Genomic DNA, 14,082 nt, shown 5'->3' with positions numbered 1-14,082 from the left:
ACCAATTCTTTTAATAAAGTCTTAGGTGGTTTTTGCCTCCCTTAGTATCAAAAAAAAATATATTTTTCAAATATTTTTGTGGGCAACTGGAGGAGTTGATTGAGTCAAGCATCCAATGCGATCGTACTCATGATAGGATGACCAAATTGAGTTGGGTTTGTCATACCTCAGGGATTATCTTGCTATAAACCTACACAAGGGGATGAATTTCATTTTTAGGATAATCTTTTCACATGCCTCGATCCAAATGCGCAACATTTGAAATTATAATTTTTTGTACAATATTGAATATTTCTAGGACCTACACTTCCACTTCGAACACTTTGCCTGCTTGTCAATGGCCTACCTTCATCTGTCACCAAAGCAGGTTTTCTTTGATCACTTGTTGACGTTATTCAAGCCTCATAGGTACGGATCGAGGGAGTAGAAGAGATCCGGGTTGATACTTTGAGAGGGACAAAGGGGCATTGGGAACACCCCTTGCCTTCAACAATATTATCGCACCAACCACGCATTTAACTTGTTTAAAGCATCTACGAGCGATTGCTGGTAGATAAATTCCTCCATTCAATTTGAATTGGATGCTAGCCAAATTGCAGCAAACAGAGCAAACAGAGCGTAGGAAATAGCTAGACTACTATAGCAAATTCCTTTGCCTCATACAGAGGGCGGGTGGAAGAACAAAATACCCATGCTGGAGCCGAACATTAATTTGGATGAAGACACATTACATGGGGTGGAACTTGTTAGAGTTTTAATTCAAAAAAAAAAAATATTCCCTAATTTTAGTTAATTTAAATGCCTTGAATTTTTTTTTTTTTTTGTAAGATGCCTCTTTCAGAGGAATTGTGATTCAAGAAAATATTGGTTTCTGAAAAAATACGGTGTTTTCGAAATATTATGTATCTTCGAAACCATCACGTCTCTTCGGTCTTTAGATAGAGTTTATAAATATACTCCTTTGGGATTAATACAAATTAAATCCATTCTCTCTCTCTTTCTTACAGGTACTTTGTCTTCCGAAAGTTTCTTTCACAGACAGAGTTTTTCCATTCTTCAACTTTCTACTTTCTATTTTTTCTTTCTTTTATCTTTTTTTCTGGGGATCTAAAGAAGTCGATCGGATCAAGTCTTCCTACTGATCGTGCTCGTTAGTGAGCTGGGTTGTTGTACCTTGAGGATAAGTTCATTGCAAACCCGCATGTAGGGGGCGAATCATGTTCTTAAGACAGTGTATATTACACACCTCGATTCAGGCAAACTCTTTTCAATCTTCTGTTTCTAATAAATTATTTCTTTACGATACTTCTATAAAATAAAGATATAGCAGTTTCTAGACAATTTATTTCCAACATAACTTTCAGATGAAGATACATCCTAAGGGTTCCCGTCAACCATACTAAACAAGGCCTTAACTTATGACATGCACAATATTTTAATATGTACCTAAATTAGAGGATGTAGATTGCAAGAAGGATGTTTTATGGACTAGATGAGTTAAGCATAATTATAATTTTTATTTTTTTTCCCAGGTAAGAAATCATATATGTGGTTTTCAAATCCAATTGAACACTTTAATCAAGCACAGTAAAAAGCCAACCCTCCTACAAATTCCTGTAATTCCTTTCCTGAAGAAAAGATCCCAATATATTTTCAAGCATCCCATAGCTGTATTAAGGAGCTGCTTTGTCTAACACACACACACACACACACACACACACACACAAAAAGGACTCTTTTATCAGATTTACTGGTGTCATGTAAATTCCTCACTCTTCTAACGCATTTACATAATGTAATTCATGAGAGTAGTTGGATGCCCTAATGTGTGGCTGTGCAATATACTAAATTGCATCCATTTGAATGGCAAAGAATTTAAACTTCTTCAAACCATGCTTTAATATCATGAGAGAATACTAGAGACTGTAAAATCCAGTGCAAATCTAAGATGGGGATTAAAGCTCAAAGTTTGGGGCTGACATTCTCCAACACCCCACCCCTAGAAAATAGAAAACGGCCATGAAATGCTACGCTCTACTTATTATACCGTAGACTACGAAAACCTTCATTCTAGTTTTACCCAAAAAAAAAAAAAAATCATCCATTCCATGAACCTAAGCTTATGGAACTTTAACACATTGCTATTTGGCCAGTAAGATGCTTCATAATTTTTTATAATAAAAATACACCTCAGTAGTTAGCTTAGGATCAAGAGTGAAAACACAACATACATACATAGATGCATGTATGTATGTATATGGATTAGCAAAAATTGGATGTACCTTCATCAAATAGAGATCGAACCATCAATGTATGTATGCACGTGCTATGCACGTGCCCATCACTGTCAATAATAAACAATAGCAAAGGGGACCCTTGTGGTACTCCTGCGCGACGATTGCCGCCGAGGGCTACAAGGTACGAATCAATTGGGCATCGCAAGGTAGGAGGTCGAAACCCTAGTTTTCTATTCGCCATGGGATCGTCTGCTCGTCTCTTCTCCTCCGTCTCCTCCTCGCTCCGGAGTTCTCTTCGCCCCTTCTCCTCCGCTTCCCCTCCGCTGCCGGGCGTCGAATCCCTGAGCTTCTTCTCCCACGACGGCGCTGGCGAGAGCCCCGCCTACCGGCGGTCGATGCTTCGCCCACCTCCGACCGTGAGGCCCTGGTGGTTGCTCTGGAATTCGTGCAGCTTCATCGGGACGGTGCGCCGTCCCGTGAATCGATTCGCCGGCTTTGAGTGCGGCGCCTATACCTTTCTCGAGGTCGACAGACCTTCCCGAGACTCGGATTCCTCTTCGATCCAGTGAGATTCATTATCGTATTCCTTTCCCCTTTTTTCCCGTTAACTTTTTGGACGACTGTGAATGGTTTAGGTTTTGATTTGATTAGATTTTAACGTAGTTTTCGATCGATTTTTTGTAATTAGTCTCTCATTTCAAGACAATTTTTCTACATTCTTTCGATGTATCTTTTCTTTCTTTTTATTTTCTCGTTTTAAGATAATTTTTCCATATTCTTCCAATTTATCTTTTCTTTCCGCGAACAATTACTATGTTCTTCTGTTGTTAGACCTAAGCTGAGACTCTAGTTCAGAGTACTAATTCTTGCACCAGAGATAGAAGCCTAATCGAAAAACAAGCTTGATATTGACATGATGCTCTGTTTTGTTAAAAAGGCTCTGGTTTTGGGTATATAAAATTGGAAACTAATATTAGATGTGTACTTGTTCTGAACCTTGTCTGATATGTTTTGAAAGAAAACACCTCGAACACGATTTTGCGTAAAATCACCTTCAATTGGGTCTGTAGCTGATAAAAAGGAACCTATAGGTACAGGTTCTATCACCTTTGACATGATAAAATTTCTTGAGTCCCATGAGTAAGGTATATGGTTGGAAGAGCCTATTTATGGAAGGATGCCTCTTGGTTCTATGTGCTTGAATTAGTTTATCCAATTAGATGGAATCTTCAATCTAGGGAAACACACCTTCTTTAAAATTTTCCTGGAATCTTGAACCCACACACGCTTCTTGAACAGTTCATTACTAAAAGTTTTTCTAAAGTATTCCTTCCCTACACTCGCACCCACTCTCTCACACACTCCTGACTATAGCATCTAAGTTGGCAACAGGTCTTCTAGTTACTATGCCATGCCCTTTTCTCGGCCATAGTTACCTTGGCTGTTGGCTCAGGATGTTTAACTGTTTGTAGTGTTTAAGTGCACCTGGGAGATGATCGAACAAAGTTTTGAAAATTTAGTGTGTCATAGTTTGATACATTAACATGATCCAACAGAAATGGGACATGGCTTGCTGTCAACTTGTCCAAAATTGATTTTGTTGGATCACTATCTGAGGCATCCTCTAAGGTCTTTTTTTTTCTTTAAAAAAAAAAAGATGGAGGCTCCAATCTATGCTTTAAGTTGCCATGGTATTTCTTCTGCATATTAAGATGCAATTTTTGCCTACGTGACCTTTCATGATAGCATATTCATTATCCTAGTTATAATTATCATTTTGTCTGACCTTGTCCGGTTTCTATACCATTCAGTGATCGCTATTATTAAAGAGAAAGACAAATGTATTATTGATTTCAATTTTGCAATTATCATGTCATCAAGCCCTTCATATGAGGTGCTTATAGGCTTTTGAACCTTTCCCCTTCTTCTCTGTTCCTGTTGATTGCTTCATTGCTGACGCTGGGCAACATTTATACAGGATATTACTGGCAATGTGGGACGAGCTGGCAGAAATATCACTAAGACATTTGAAACCAAATGATTTTATTTATGTTCGTGGTCCTCTAGGTTGTTATGAAAAGGTCAATGCAAGTGGAATTCGTGAAACCTTTTTCAAGGTTCATATACATTAACTTTTTCTTCATTTCTTATTTTAGTTGGCTGATTGTGTACATTTTCAATCACAAGGCAATTGCATTCAGATATTCCAATTAGTTTAAGCAAGTATCTTGCTCTTATAGTTAATAAATATGGATAATTCAACTGAACTCGTCTTTAGTGAATGGGCCATAATAAATGCAAACTCTCTGAGTTTCTCAATATTATAATCTGATTATTTAGCACTGTATGTTGCCTCCTCATCACATCTTGATTTACTGGTATTCTGTTTAATTATCTCACAATTTTTTGTAAGTTGTCAAATCCCAACTAGTGTATATGTCATTCCTCAGATTGAGAAAAACCAATTTAACTGGTTAGGCAGATGGATGGGAATAGGATATCAATTTGCATGCTGATCAGCTTTGGCAAAAATCTATGTTGATCTTTTCATTTTTCTTGTACACATTTTCTATATTTTAATTGTTTATGATTCCCCCTCTTCCGCACTTAAGATTTATTCGAAATATTCTTTCAGTGCAGATCTTTGTTCAAGATTTGAATTATGTCCAACAAAACAATCAAAATGACACTTCTCATAAGCTTAAGAGTTCAGAGGAAGAAGAATCAAGCGGATCCACCTCAGGTTAGTCCATGGTTCTTAATTTATGGAACTTTGCCAGTCATTTTTTTCAGCACTGTACAGACATACTGCTCTTGAGTTTCAGGTGCATTCAATTAAGAAAGCGCAATCTCATCATTCTGTTTCTTATGTTCATCTAATGATATTGTATTTGATATAGTTGTCTGACTAGTCTCCTCTACTTGAGTTAGGTGCATCATATCATGAAGAGGAGTATGGTGGCCGTCTTCACTTGTGGCAGGTGTTCTTTGCTAATCCATATGAATGGTGGGACAACAGGCAATCCAAGCCATATTCGGGATGCCCGGATTTTAAACACAAGGACACTCGTGAATGCTTGTGGCTCCGTCCAGATGATCCTCCTTGGGTAAGAAGGCAGCTCGAACTATATGACTCCAACATGGGAAACCATCAGAGGAATGTCAGTGGTTGGTCGGAGGTACATCAATGGAGAACCAAGGATTTGGTATAGTTCAAGTCGCAGTCTGGGAACTGGAATTCATGCTGCTTGCACCGGGTACCGAACCTTTCAAATATACCTAATGCAAACAATGTCAAACTCGTCAGACATCAAGCTGAAGTTCATGATGAAATGAATAGGACCAAAGCAATTGATGCTAATGAGTGTTGAGATTTGCACCAAAATGAAGAAACAAAGAGGAAGAAACCTCGAAAGCACTTCAATTTTGCAATGTTGTGAGCAGTGTTAGGTTGAAGTGGGAAATGGGTATTGGAGATACTGTTACCAAATCATCTAACGCCAGAATTATACCGTTGCCCCAGCTGTGCTTGAGATGCCCTTTCGAGGGATTGATCTAGAGAATCATGATCAAGGTGATTGGGTTATGATGAACCTCAGCTATCCCCAAAAATATCCTTTTGCAATTTAGTGAACAGCTTTTACTAATTTCTGCCGCATATGGGTTCTTATTCGCCATGATTTATTAGATACCCAAGCTTTCCCAATTTCATGCACGTTTGTGGTCTTATTCACTATTCCTCCGTTTTCTCCTTCCGCTACTCGCCGCCCGTTCCCTTTCTCAAAGTTTGCCAATGGGAAGCTTCTGCGTCCCATCTCTCTATCTGACTCCTTCCTTTTAAGAAAATATAAAATATATAAATAAATTTATTTTATTCCATCAGCTTAAGTTTTTGGGATAAGTAGTAATTTTAACATGGTATTAAAGTAGAAGTTTTCTGTTTGAATTTTGTCTTTGCATTTTTTAACTTCATTATTAAAATTTTCAGGTGTAAGATGCTGGCTGTTGTTATCAGAAAAAAGATGTAAATTTAGTGGCCGCTAATCCATAATCATTATTTCTCAACCCTCATTTCTACGCTCGAATCTTGATTGCTTAACAGAGAGAAGATAAGAAGAAAAATTATAAGGGAATTGATAGTTACATCCCTTCTGGCTATAGATTACCCTTTCCATAACAATTGATAGACTGCAAGGGATTAAATTCCGTGGGCTCTCCTCTTCTTTTTTTCTCTCTTCGTTTCCTTCTTTTTCTTCGTTCTTCTTTTCCTTCTTTTGTTTGTCTACTACATTCCTTTCTTTTCTTTACCTTCATTTTTCTTCCTTCTTTCTCTTTGTTCTCCGTTCCTATCCTTCTTTCCTTTTCCTATTTTTTCCTTTCACGTTGTCCACCTGTTTCTCACACGTCAACGAGCCGATTGGTAGCCCAATTTGACCTCTCTCTTAGTTGGCCCATTAGACATTGGTATCGCTTCGTACGCTCCTGCATCCCTATTTTTAGAGGGTAACCTTCCAGGTATGTGACATTATATGTAAGTCCGGGTAAACCACCCTTATATGTTCTTGCACCCAATATTTAGATTATATCATAATAAACCCTCGACCTTGTCCCATTATCTTTCTTTTTAAGTGGGTATTTTCTGATCTACAAGGATAGTAGCTGTTGGGATTTCTTGTGAAATGTGTCTTTTTTTTTTCCCCAACAAACTTCTGAAATATTATCATGATAAACAGAAAAATTGAACTTAGTAATGCTACTATCTACAACTAGAAATAACAGTATGTCCGAGTGCAGGGCTGGAGCCATCAAAGTGTCAAGCAAGTTGGTGCAAATTTTGGATAGAACTAGCTGCATTGCATTCCATAAGAGACTGTCTTAAGAATGCAGCAGATTGGCACTGGTATTCTTTTTTCTCTATTCCTTTTAATCTTCTGTAATAACATGCTTTTTAATCTGTTTGCTGCATTGCCCATGCTGTGAATTGGAAGTTATAAGCATAAGTGGCTTTTAGTGTCACCTTCACAAGAGAAAAAAGTTACAGCCCTTCTGTTTTCAAGATCAGACCTTTAGTCCTCTTCTTATAAAGCTTATTCTCATCTCTATGTTTTAGTCATGAAAAACTTCTGCGCCACCATCACCAGTTAGCATTCCGAAGGGTAGCGAGGATCTACAGCGAGGGCCAATTCAAGTCACAGGATCGTCCATCAAAGATATGGATATTGGATATCTTTGGGCATCTGGTATATAAGGATTATGTAATTGTTACTGGTGATAACTTTGAAGAACAGGTTGCAGTAATAAAAGAGCTCGTTTTCGATTCTCTCGAGACCAACCGATAGTTTCTCACAGCAACTGATGGTATCAGAACTTGCTCCTTTTTTTCTTCTTTTCCTGTTTTATGGATGAGGAAGACTTGTCGCTGAATTGTGATTCATGCTACATATTCCACTACGGATCCAACTCTGTTTGCTTATATAGTCATAATTCTCGGTCTCAAAGGTGGGTGCTTAGTGGCAAATGCAGTTTGTCTCAGAGGAAGACTGTGAGAGAGAGCTTGAAAAGATAGAAAATGACCCGTGCGGAACATAAGATTCCCTTTCTATGTGTATGTCAGCGACTTGATTCTTGCCTGGAAGTTCTACCATAGATGAAATGACCCTTGATGCTTCGGTTTTATCTCATGAGAAGCAAACACAGGACTAGAGCTCCTCTTCTGTGTTAAAAAAGTTTAACAACAGGTGAAGCAGAAGGCAATAGTACTGGAAGCTTTGATAAGCAGAGCTGGGTCCTGAATCATGAGCCAAATTTCTATTGCCAGCGCAAGCAGAAGCTACTATATGAAAGTTGTTTAAAGAGGGATTAGATTGTAAATATCGACGATAGACATAATGATGTTATTATGGTAGCTGTCATCAGCAGATGATTCAAGAAGAATAAAGATAGATAGAGGGCTAGGAGGCTAGATTTTGATTTAAATGTTTAGCGGGGGAGAAACATCCATTTGTCTGAAGATAACAATGTCATGAATTATCACAGATTTAGCTATTCATTGCAGCACAAGTAATGCGAGAAGATGCAAGGAAGGCACATATCGAGATAGTAGGCTTCAGGTCATGAAAGGTGCAAGTATCTATACAGGAAGGCTTGGAAAGAAGAGAGGAAGACCCATGTCAATTGGAAGCAGTGAGGAAGTCCTTATAAAAGCTTGAGGTGATCTTCGAAGTTGTCCTAGAGAGGAATGAATGATGAATGAGAAATCTCAAAGCTGAACCTCATTATTTGGACCAAGATTGGATAGGTTGGGTTTCTGGTATATTTCTGTTTTCTTACATTCAAAACATCTAGGTCAATAAACGAACGAAAAAAGTTAGAACGAACAGAAGAACATTTGTGAAAACAAAAGGGACTTTACATATCCGAGATTGAGCAATGACAAAGGGAAAAGCAATGCAAAGATAAGAGCAGAAAGAGTGAAGGTGCAACGCCGAAGATTTTGACTGAATTGAAATTTAGGCCCTGCACAAATGGATTAGAAATCGATAATTCCATCAGAGGCAGAGGACTGAAACAAAATAGATAACAGCCGCATATCCAGAATCAAAGTCTTAAATGCAGATACCTACAATTTACTTTGAAGTCTAAATCACTTATAGAGTCAGATAATAATAGGTGCTTATCAATTTCCAGCAGACCATTCAATTCTCAATCACCATGCTGACCTGGGATCTATTGCTTCACCTGTCATAAACTCACCAAACACTATCAAATTTCAACTTATCAAAAGCTCAAATAAGAATTCAAGAACCAATCATGTTAAAAACTGGTAAAGACTTTATCTAAGGGGAAAATGACACTTTTGTTTGATGTCCAATAAGTGTCACAACAACCCTCATACTGTTTAGAAACAAAAGGAAAAGAACGGAAAAACCAGGGGGGAAAACTGAACTCTGCTCAAAATTTTATGTAAGGAGCTCCATAACTCCCTTCCTCAGCATGGCTATTCCTCTCTTCCCTCTATATCACAGAATTTTACTCCCAACCCGTTGGTTTCTCCCTGGTATTGTATCAGTAGAACTCTTGATTTCTCTATACATCGATTCCCATATGTCAGTCTCTTCAACAGATATCTAAGGCCTCACTTCCTCTCATTTCCAGCTGCAGCTCTCTGATTTCCCATCTTCTTCCTCGCAGCTATCTCCAGCAGTAATGGAGATTGTGTGGCCAGCACCAGCTAGTTGAAGAGGGGTTTGGGGAGAGCCAGACTGGGAAGCACTCTTCTGTGCAGCAGAATAGTGCTCCTGGGGAACCCATAAATCTCCCATAACGACAACAGGACGGTTCACTGCGGCCGAAGCATTCGGCACCCTTCGAGTATGTAGCCGATATTTCTGAAACAGCATAAGAGAACATTTTATCAATGCCATCTGAGAAATGACAACCAGATGAAACTTTAAGAAGCAAGAAGCAAAGAGGCAATCAAATTGAATCCAAACCTACCTGCAAATGGCTCTTCACTTCATCATTGGTGAGCCCGTCAACCTTCATCAGTTCTCTGATCTGCTTTGGGGTAGCCACTGCATCAAAAGAAACTTCAATCAGATCAAAAGAACAGAATTGCGCTGTTCTTGTTTGTTTTTTTGCCATTCTCACATGCTAAGGAAAGAGAGCATATATCAATCTTCCAATCCCTTTATTTTTGTCAGAATCAAGTTTCCTTTTTCCCTTCAGTAATCTATTTTAGATCTTTATTCCTTTCTCTTTCCATGCATATAAGAAAATCAAGACCAAGACAAAGCAATAATTTCCAATTGCTTACAATAAAGATGAAACTTTTACTCAGATACTAAAAAAAAACCGAATTCAATTATCATAAAAGCAACTAAAGTTTTTTTGCAAGACGTTACAAATTAAACAGAAGCCAAAAAGGAATGCCTTTGCAATGAATTCGACCATCATCAACTCAAATCATACATGCTTGAGACAGAAAGATGAAAACTTTCATCTAACCTTGGGCACCGCCGAGCTGCTGGAGGGCGGCCACGAAGCGGCGATGCAGCTCCGGCGACCAGCACCGCCGAGCCTTCCTTTGGGATTGCTGCTGGGCCTGCAAGCTGAGATGGGCGCCGGCCGCTGCCAGCGGCGACGGCGACGGCGACGGCGCTCTCACGGTGGCTTTGGAGATCGCGCCACCGCCGCGGTGGTCATCGGTCAAAGCCGGAACCGGGCGAGTGTCCTTGAGCCCAGGGGACAGCAGGCAGAGGTCCGGCAACCCGACCGCCGGCTTTTCCTCCTTCCTCGGGTTCGCGGCGAGCGCCGATAGGCTTTTGAACGGCACGAATGCGCCTTCTCCGCTCCGACCTCTGGATTCCAGCGACGAGGTCTCAGGATCGGGCTCTCCAACTCTCTGTCATTGAACAAGAGACGAACCATTTCAGATAAAAAGACTCATAAAAAAAAACCAAAAAAAAAAAAAAACGTTTTTTCCCAATATAAAGAGCGAACAAATTCCTCCTTAATACCCTTTCGGTGATTCTCTTCTCGTTGGTGGGGGTGTTGTTTTTGTTCTCCTCGCTGTAATTATCGCTCCAGAGCTGGGCAGAGCTCATCCAGTTCATCTTATCCTTGGTATCGTCTTCAAACTTTGCCCTGTCCTCCTCCTCCTCGAATTTACTCTTAATGGGCATGAATTCCTCGAGGAAATGGCCGGACATCGCGTATCGGCCCCTCCGGCATTGCTCCAGCTCTTCCTTCAACCCCTGGATCACTGCCACCATCGAAAAAAATTTCAGAAATCGAATCTCTAAACCCGAAAAAAAAATCGAATTTTTAATCAAAAAAAGCAAAAAAAAAAGGAAAATGAAAACAAAATCGACCAACCATCGCCGATAAGATTCATGCAAAGGGGAAGCTCGCGCTTAAACGCCTCGATCTTCCTCCTTTCCTCCTCTAAGCTCTTCACACACTCCTCCACCTTCGCCATCCTCTCTTCTCCTTTCTCGATCGCCGAGGCCTCCTTCAGAAAATCGCTCGCGCCCTTCATGGCGCAGACCTTCAAATCCAACCCAAGTTCCGGCGTCACCGAACCCATCTCCCTTCCACTTTTCTCTCTTATCTTTCTCTTCTCTCAGATCTCTCAGCTTCCAAACATACAAATAACCAGAGAGAGATGCGTCCAATATATACCGTGGGGAGCAGGGGAGTGAGAAAGAAATAGGACGGTTCGACTGGACCGGGAATCCGGAGGGGCCGGTTCATTCGAACCGGGGGAGGGCAGGGGCAAAAAAGACCGCGAGCGGCGTGTTATCTCGACAGCCGACGCGGGCTCGATTCGTCGCGTCAGGCATCCTGCAAGCTTCTATAGTCGCTACCAAACCGGAGTCGAGATACCGCTTCTGCACGGTGCCCCGACTCGCCCAGTCGATATCTTTTTTTAACCCCCCCCCAACTTTATTGCCCTCCTATCGTTTGCGTGTCTCGGGTTCCTCGCGTTCCGAGATTCTTCGCCGAAGCAGGTGGCGCGTAGGTATCCGTAATAAAAGTAGACCAGATTCATTTCTCCTCTTTCCTTCGACAAAAAATATATAAAAATATATTAATAAGTTTTTTTTATTCCACGCCCCCCATTTTAATCTATCTAATACGACCTATAAATACCATCAAGATGGTAGCACAATTGAAACGGGACTAAAATTTCACCGAAATGACCTAAGTTCGAAACGCGGGAACGTCCATTAAATGTGGAGACCGGATGCCCTCCGTTTGGTTTGGCCGGTGAAGTCGTCATCTGATCCGTTGGAAGGGGCTGCCACATTGGTGGGGCTCCTCATGAATCGGAGAGGATATGAGTATATTGTCTACCCAGACACCCCCCCCCCCCCTCCCCCCCCCCCCCCCAAAGCAAAAAAAAAAAAGGACCAATAAATTCAAAATAGGAATACATGTTAACAATTTTTCATCCTTCCAATATATTGGTAATCTCGCTTGCATGAGGTAATTTTGAATGCATGGAATTAGTGAATTGCATTTTGTAATGTATTTGATTGTCTAGAAGGCCTTTAAATAGCGTATAATACATGGCGTACGCTTGGTGCGTTTTCATGGTTATGCATGAGTAGGAGTTGTTAGAGGTTGCATTTATTTGTTATAAATAATCAATAATTTCAAGAGGAAGTGTATAATAAGATGGTCCTGATGGGTACGCTGGTGGCTTTAAGCTTGTCTCATTTAGTAGGGCTTTCAAAGCAGGCTAGCATGTAAGAGTTGAAGTCATCAAGGACAATGTTTGCCATCAAGATGGTAGTTTGGTGGTAAGGGGGAGATAATTCCGTCCAAGTTATCCGGATTCGAAACTCACAGGCATCGATTAAATTAGAAGACTGGATGCCTCACGTCCGGATGGCTTGCTGGCGGTTATATTTTTCTTCCACTTATACCAAGGTGGCGCTGGAGTGACGTACCCATACGTGAGGCGGTGAGCCCACGGGTCGAGGAAGACACGCGAAACTTGCGACCTGTATCGAACATTTTCTGGTGGAATGGAGGCCCAGTGGGGGCTGCTACGCTGGTGGGCTGGTCCCTTCCCCTCTTCTTCTTTTGTACACCAAAAAAAAGGATAATGTTTGTATTTTTTTTTTGAAATTGACTATTGTGGTATTTACACATTTATAATTCTACTAGCTTGATATTTTCAAGAGTGTACAATAAGATGGCCAAACTAGGTCTAATGTTTGTTTTAGGCATACTTCTTTTACTAGTTTGGTGAAGTGATATGGAGAGCAATAACCATTTATAATTCTATTAGGGCATGCGTGTTATTTATGCGCCTAGAGATGGTTGTCCCAAATAGTTGCTTGCATATAAAAATGTGATTGTATCTAGGTTCATCTCTTTCTTATCCTTTCTCACAAGAATAAGAATGTAGTACATGCAAACAAACAAAACTTTTCTTTAAGAAAAATGTGTGCAAGGCTTGCATGGGAATGTCTTTACATGCCAAAAGCAAACATTTCATCAAAATATCATTTCTTATCCTCAAGCAAAGTGCATGGCAAACTTTTATTTTCTAGTAAAACTTCAAGCATGTTCAAATAAATAATCATGTGGGAATTTCCAAGTGTTTTTCTGGGAATATTCCTCATGTGCTTGCTTCACTTCAAAAGTGGCAAGAAGAGAATATCTAAACATGCATATTTTTGTAGCTAGCTGTGTTCATACGAGAGCAGTGTGAGCAGCCGATGTACTAAAAAAAAACATGCATATTTTGAAGAGGTATTGAGATGTAAACTCGATCAATATTGTTATTTGATAAACAGTGTAGTGCAATTGCTTGCCTTTGCCATCTTAAAAAATTAAACATTATATTAAGTAGATTAAGCAAGCATGCATTATTATATAGTAATCAAAATATAGTTATTCTTTTAATTAAATAAAAAGTTAAAAACAACAACAGCATATATTCGATAAGTATGAATATAATGAATACAGTCAACAAAATCAAAAAATAAAAAACGGTCCAAGGCCAACTCTGATTTCCCTCCTTAGATCCATTTCACACCTACCTCTTGCATGGAACTACTCGGAATGGTCAGGATGGCCTGATCAATCTTATGATACTCCCCACAAAACAATCCAAACAAGGAAACGTCGTGTGATTTGGACGGTCCATGATTCGGATTGTGACGTGCCCTTTCCAATATACAAAGCATTTTCCTGACCGTACATTAAATAAATAAAATATGTATAGATTGAGATTAGAATCACAAGATGCTCCCTGTTCCCCCTCCAGTCAAAGGGATTGGAGGCATTTACGTCATTTAGAAAGAGCATAGGGGCATTTTGGGATAGA

General features: G+C 39.9%; 2 protein-coding genes across 2 annotated transcripts; one reads left to right on the top strand and one right to left on the bottom strand.

Moving 5' to 3' along the window:
* The first annotated feature begins 2,380 nt into the window (after positions 1-2,380).
* Positions 2,381-7,557, top strand: LOC103709226 (protein OSB1, mitochondrial-like). Its single transcript, XM_008794467.4, has 5 exons — positions 2,381-2,802; positions 4,216-4,354; positions 4,878-4,980; positions 5,169-7,137; positions 7,348-7,557. Exons 1-4 carry the CDS (start codon positions 2,477-2,479, stop codon positions 5,447-5,449), a joined length of 849 nt encoding a protein of 282 aa, XP_008792689.1. The 5' UTR covers positions 2,381-2,476; the 3' UTR covers positions 5,450-7,137; positions 7,348-7,557.
* A 1,425-nt stretch (positions 7,558-8,982) lies between these two features.
* LOC103709228 (myb family transcription factor EFM-like) lies at positions 8,983-11,397 on the bottom strand. The gene is made up of 5 exons (XM_039115744.1): positions 11,115-11,397; positions 10,757-11,001; positions 10,245-10,641; positions 9,735-9,811; positions 8,983-9,625 (listed from the first exon to the last, which is right to left on the bottom strand). Exons 1-5 carry the CDS (start codon positions 11,323-11,325, stop codon positions 9,383-9,385), a joined length of 1,173 nt encoding a protein of 390 aa, XP_038971672.1. The 5' UTR covers positions 11,326-11,397; the 3' UTR covers positions 8,983-9,382.
* Between the last annotated feature and the right edge of the window lie 2,685 nt (positions 11,398-14,082).

The sequence above is a fragment of the Phoenix dactylifera genome, unplaced genomic scaffold, assembly GCF_009389715.1.
Source record: "Phoenix dactylifera cultivar Barhee BC4 unplaced genomic scaffold, palm_55x_up_171113_PBpolish2nd_filt_p 000007F, whole genome shotgun sequence".
Lineage (NCBI taxonomy): Eukaryota > Viridiplantae > Streptophyta > Magnoliopsida > Arecales > Arecaceae > Phoenix > Phoenix dactylifera.
The sequence above is the reverse complement of the archived record's forward strand: the minus strand, read 5'-3'. Positions and strand labels throughout refer to the sequence as shown.